Genomic DNA, 6,227 nt, shown 5'->3' with positions numbered 1-6,227 from the left:
TTGTTGCGGAGCATGGACTCTAGGGCATGCAGGCTTCAGTAGTTCCAGCCTGTGGGCTCAGTAGTTGCGGCTGCTGGGCTTCAGAAGGCAGGCTCAGTGGTAGTGGTGGTGCATGGGCTCATTGCTCCATGGCATGTGAGATCTTCCCAGATCAGGGATTGAATCCATGTCTCCTTTATTGGCAGGTGGAGTCTTTACCACTGAGCCACTAGGGAAGCCCCAAGTCCCCTTCATTTTAATTCAGGTGAGAAGCTGTGGTGAGCCTCACAGTTCTCCCACTCCTGGTCCCAGTTATAAAATCATATTTATCAAAGGAAAGAGGATGAGGCATGTGATTCAGTGAGAAGAGTATGAGCTTCAGTGTTAGAAAGACTGATGATTGAATGAATTCTGATTCAGTCACTCACCAAATGGATGATCCTGGGCAAATTAGTTGATATCTCAGTCTCAGTTTCCTCAATTGCATAATGGGGAAACTGTGTATCTCTTGCGATTGTTGCAAGGATTAGAAGTAATATTTCAAAGCACCAGGCACATAGCAGTCACTCAGTAAATTGTACCTGTTATTAATCTTGTTGCTAATAAACTGGAATGACTTCTTACAGCTGGGCACCTATGTAGTAGCTAACTGGGTGTGATGAATTAGAAAACATGTTTAAAGTCAAAAAATGGCAAAGCCCCAGAAGAGATGGGTTTGTTGTTGTTTACTCACTAAGTCATGTCCTACCCAAGTTCCTCTGCCTTTCACTATCTCCCAGAGTTCGCTCAAATTCATGTCCATTGAGTCACTGATGCCATCACATCATCTCATCCACTGCCACCCTCTACTCCTTTTGCCTTTAGTCTTTCTTAGCATCAGGGTCTTTTCCAGTGAGTCAGCTCTTTGCATCAGGTGGCCAAAGTATTAGAGATTCAGCTTCAGCATCAGTCCCTCCAATGAATATTCAGGACTGATTTCCTTTAGGATCAACTGGTTTGATCTCCTTACAGCCCAGGGAACTCTCAAGAGTCCTCTTCAGCACCACAATTTGAAAGCATCAATTCTTTGGTGCTCAGCCTTCTTTGTGGTCCAATTCTCACATCTGCACGTGACTACTGGAAAAACCATAGCTTTGAGTATACAGACTTTATTGGCAAAATGGTGTCTCTGCTTTTTAATATGCTGTCTAGGTTTGTTATAGTTTTCCTTCCAAGGAGCAAGATGGGTTTAGTATTAATAACAACATGCAATAACACTGCATTTTGCAGCTAATGAAGTACTTTTAGCTATGCTCATCTTAATCTTAAGAACTGATATATTTAGTGGGCATTGAAGCATTAAGTACTATGAAAGAAGATTTGTGCCTGGCCACTCTGCCAGTGAAAAATAGCCGAGACTAACTGTCAGTCTTTGCATTCCTAGTCCTGTGGAGTTTATCCCCACCCCCATCCTCCAAGAATTAGCACTTCTCTGTTTTCTCTCAGAATAAAACAAGGCGAATTATTGTAGCCAAAAAATTTCATGGGTTTGGATTCTTTATCCACAAGGCAGAGGGATTTTTGGTGAACCAAGATTTAAAAAAAAATCTAATTCTCCTGATTTTATGAGAACTTGGTTTTAAAAGCAGGTGCCCAGAGATAGCTCCAGTTCAGTTCAGTTCAGTCGCTCAGTTGTGTCCAACTCTTTGTGACCCCGTGGACTGCAGCACACCAGGCTTTCCTGTCCATCACCAACTCCCAGAGTTTACTCAAACTCATGTCCATCAAGTCAGTGATGCCGTCCGACCACCTCATCCTCTGTCATCCCCTTCTCCTCCCACCTTCAGTCTTTCCAAGCATCAGGTTATTTTCTAGTGAGTCTGTTCTTCACTTCAGGTGGCCAAAGTATTGGAGTTTCAGCTTCAACATCAGTCCTTCCAACGAACATTCAGGACTGATTTCCTTTAGGATGGACTGGTTGGATCTCCTTGTTGTCCAAGGGACTCTCAAGAGTCTTCTCCAACACCACAGTTCAAAAACATCAATTCTTCTCCGCTCAGCTTTCTTTATAGTCCAACTCTCACACCCATAAATGACTACTGGAAAAACCATAGCTTTGACTAGATGGACCTTTGTTGGCAAAGTAATGTCTCTGCCTTTTAATATGCTGTCTAGGTTGGTCATAACTTTTCTTCTAAGAAGCAAGTGTCTTTGAATTTCATGGCTGATTTTAGAGCCCAAGAAAATAAAGTCCGTCACTGTTTCCATTGTTTCCCCAACTATTTGCCATGAAGTGATGGGACCAGATGCCATGATCTTCGTTTTCGGAATGTTGAGTTTTAAACCAGCTTTTTCACTCTTCTCTTTCACTTTCATCAAGAGGCTCTTTAGTTCCTCCTTGCTTTCTGCCGTAAGGGTGGTGTCATCTGCATATCTGAGGTTATTGATATTTCTCCCAGCAATCTTGATTCTAGCTTGTGCTTCTTCTTCCAGCCCAGCATTTCTCATGATGTACCATGCATATAAGTTAAATAAGCAGGGTGACAATATATAGCCTTGACGTACTCCTTTCCCAATTTGGAACCAGTCTGTTGTTCCATGTCCAGTTCTAACTGTCGCTTCCTGACCTGCGTACAGATTTCTCAGGAGGCAGGTCAGGTGGTCTGGTATTCCCACCTCTTTAAGAATTTTCCTATTTGTTGTGATCCACGCAACATAGTCAATAAAGCAAAAGTAGATGTTTTTCTGGAGCGCTCTTGCTTTTTCGATGATCCAGCGGATGTTGGCAATTTGATCTCTGGTTCCTCTGCCTTTTCTAAATCCAACTTGAGCATCTGGAAGTTCACAGTTCACATACTGTTGAAGCCTGGCTTGGAGAATTTTGAGCATTACTTTGTTAGCATGTGAGATGAGTGCAATTGTGCAGTAGTTTGAGCATTCTTTAGTATTGTCTTTCTTTGGGATTGCAATAAAAGCTGACCTTTTCCAGTCCTGTGGCCTCTGCTGAGTTTTCCAAATTTGCTGGCAAATAGCCCCAAAGTCCACTAATAACTTCTTCTGTTCTGATGTTAGCCCCATAGTGACTTAACCTAATGAGACCGTCACCTTCTGAAATGTTCTGGGTAAAATGTTCGATTTTGTTAAATGTGTATTTGTACAGAACCTCATATTTTTTGGTATTTAGTCCAATCTATCACTTCCCCCTGCTTTAGTCACTAAGCTCATACTGGTTTATGTAGTCTGATTTTAGAAACTTGGTGATAAAACTGGTTTCTGCAGTTGTGATGCTCATAAATTGATATTTTGACCAGTCACTGCTTTATAACTTCCTCTGTCACCACCAGTCAACAAAGCCTAAGCTCAGATGTGCAGATTTCTTTCTTATGTTGGCTGTGTTCACAGTCCTTGGTGTCATAGGAACAGGAAACAGATGCCATCAGACAGTTTACACTCACAGGAAATGAACACCTGACTGTGTGTCAGTGTGTGTGCTGTGGCCAGATTCTAATCCATACAATTAAATTTTAAAATGTTATTACAGTTTCTTTTGAAACTAGTCCTTTTTTTCACATTTCATCACATAAGGGAAAAAATAGTGTTTTGCCAATAAAAGTATGTTTTTTATAATTTGGAAAAAATTAATATTAAAGTAAATCAAAACCTTAAAAAACAAAAATTTAAAAATGTGGCAGGGTTGTGGTAAAAACTATTTTGTAACACTGTAACAATTAGAAATTTCTTAGCTTTCTAATCCATGTATATCCGTGTATGTGTACAAGTTTCTAATACTTACAAACAGTGCACTTTATATTCTACTCTTAAAAACATTTTGTGTGTGCTTTTTTACATTTCTACGTAGTTACAAATTTTTTATTTTTGATAGGTGGAAAATGCATTTACTGGGTTACCAGGCTACAAGGACATTCGTGTACTTGACTTTAGGTAAATAGACTTTTAAAATGCATAGGTTTTATAGCAGTCTTTATTTCAAATGGATTATCCTTTTGTGTTTATTGTATATACTCTTAACAACAGTGATGAAAAAATGACGTGGATTCTTTAATTTGATGTTCTTTTGTTAAATTCTTATTCCTAATTCTGGTTTTTCAGATGAGGAAACCGAGGTAAAAAAAGGCAAAATAATACATTCAAGGAGAAATGCTAGATCTGTAGTTGGGCCAGGGTAAGAACTTAGGAATTCATGTCTCCAACTTGCTGCTGAGAAGTTATGTGTTTTTATTTGGCACTGAGGGGAGCCTGGATAAGGTTAGATGTGATCTAGTATGCTCCTAAAGGCTCATCAGTGCTCCAGTGAGGTCCCTTTGACATCTTGATGTATAGTCATTCTGGAGGGGATGTGTTATCAGCATAGCAATTCTAGGTAAATCGGACACCTCTTTTTAGGACATTGCTTCCCTGTCTAAGACCTGAAGCATCATACTTGTGCACATTTTATTGAGTGAATACTTTGTACTGGCCACTTTACATTCCTGAGTTCACATAATCTTCAACTCTTTTAGCAAAAATATTGCTATTAATACTTATTTTGAAGAAAAACAAATAGGTTTAGAAGGATGAAGTATTAGCCCAAAGTCAGAGAGCAGAAGAGGGATTTTGAAACAAAGTGGCTATCTTTATATCTCTGGCTGTTACCCAGTGCTAGACTGAGTCCTCTGAAGCTTTGGAGCATGTGGATGGTGACGGTGGCCCAGCTATTAGATGCAGGGGAGCACGGGCTTAATTGACAGTGTCTACATCTTAACTTTGGCATAGTCTTGTCACAACTTCTGAGTTTTCCAGAAATAACAGCAAGCACTTACATAGCATTTATAGTGTGCCAGGCTTTCTATCCTTATTAACTCATTTAATCCCAATAGCCGTATTGTGAGACAGTTACTGTAATCCTCATTTTTTTTCTGGTGAGGAAACCAGAGCACAGGAAATGTATGTACTTTATCTAGGAACTCAGCTAGTTATTGATGCAGGGGCAAGGGCAAGCATGGTAAACTGACCCTCCATCTCCTCTCATACCATGACCTGTCTCCCCAGTTCAGCCATAGCACTTTGCAGGAATACTGTCTCCAGTTGTGACTAAAGCTTACATGAGAAACTGAGGCTTTTGAAGTCCTCTCTCATTTGATAGCATATGAAAGGCAACATGGCCTTTGAGATCAAGTTGCCTAGGTTTAAATCCTGCCTTTGGCACTTCTGCTTGGATGGTTTTGGGTAAATTAACAAGCTTTAACTTCTTATTTATATAAAAAAAGGTAATATATACAATTTATATGAATCGTGCTTTATTTAAAAATAACTTTTGAAATGCTTTGGGTAAATTATTTAGCGTTTTTATTCCTCAGTTTCTTTACCTGTAAATGGGGATATTCATGGTCCTTAATGAGTTTTCAGGAAGATTGAAAGAATTAATTTTTGTGAAATGTATAGCGTAGTTCTTGACATATGGAAAGTCCTTTTAAGTGTCTGATACAGAAAATCAATAAATAAATATTAAAAACTATGCAGTATCTTATAGGTTAGTCAATTTGGACCTTTCCCAACTCCTTGGAATCTTACTATACATTATCTGATTTTCTTTTCATTAATTTTAATACGACTTAACATTAGTATTGTAACATTGTATACATAACACATAACATTTAACATTGTATCCCCCCAAAAATGTTATCAATTTTGTTAATGCCAACAGCTGGAGTTCTCTGCTCATTTACTGAAAAAAGTGTATTTATAAAGTGATAACCACGTATTAATTGTTTAAAAGTATTTTTAAGAAGTTTAAAGACAGTAAAGACTATAGATTTTAAAATAGAATACTTTCTCCACCTTTGCTTTCTTCCTTCATTGTACAGGTATTTGTCATTATCTAGTACTATACACGGAAAAGGCAATGGCACCCCACTCCAGTACTCTTGCCTGGAAAATCCCATGGACAGAGGAGCCTGGTAGGCTGCAGTCCATGGTGTTGCTAGGAGTTGGATACAACTGAGCGACTTCACTTTCACTTTTCACTTTAATGCATTGGAGAAGGAAATGGAAACCCACTCCAGTGTTCTTGCCTGGAGAATCCCAGGGACAGGGGAGCCTGGTGGGCTGCCGTCTATGGGGTTGCACAGAGTCGGACACGACTGAAGTGACTTAGCAGCAGTACTATACACGGAGAAGGCATTGGCACCCCACTCCAGTACTCTTGCCTGGAAAATCCCATGGATGGAGGAGCCTGGAAGGCTGCAGTCCATGGGGTCTCTAAGAGTCAG

General features: G+C 39.6%; 1 protein-coding gene across 5 annotated transcripts in view; it reads left to right on the top strand.

The window, feature by feature from the left end:
• The window catches only part of IMPG2 (interphotoreceptor matrix proteoglycan 2), a 74,050-nt gene that overhangs the window by 30,522 nt on the left and 37,301 nt on the right, over window positions 1–6,227 (top strand). For all 5 annotated transcript variants that reach the window (XM_010841993.1, XM_010841992.1, XM_010841991.1 and 2 more), the window contains one exon: window positions 3,842–3,900. In XM_010841993.1, coding sequence (XP_010840295.1) covers window positions 3,842–3,900 — 59 coding nt within the window. The remainder of the gene's footprint in view (window positions 1–3,841; window positions 3,901–6,227) is intronic.

Source organism: Bison bison, unplaced genomic scaffold (genome assembly GCF_000754665.1).
Source record: "Bison bison bison isolate TAMUID 2011002044 unplaced genomic scaffold, Bison_UMD1.0 scf7180017864168, whole genome shotgun sequence".
NCBI lineage: Eukaryota > Metazoa > Chordata > Mammalia > Artiodactyla > Bovidae > Bison > Bison bison.
This window is presented reverse-complemented; position numbering and strand designations above follow the sequence as displayed.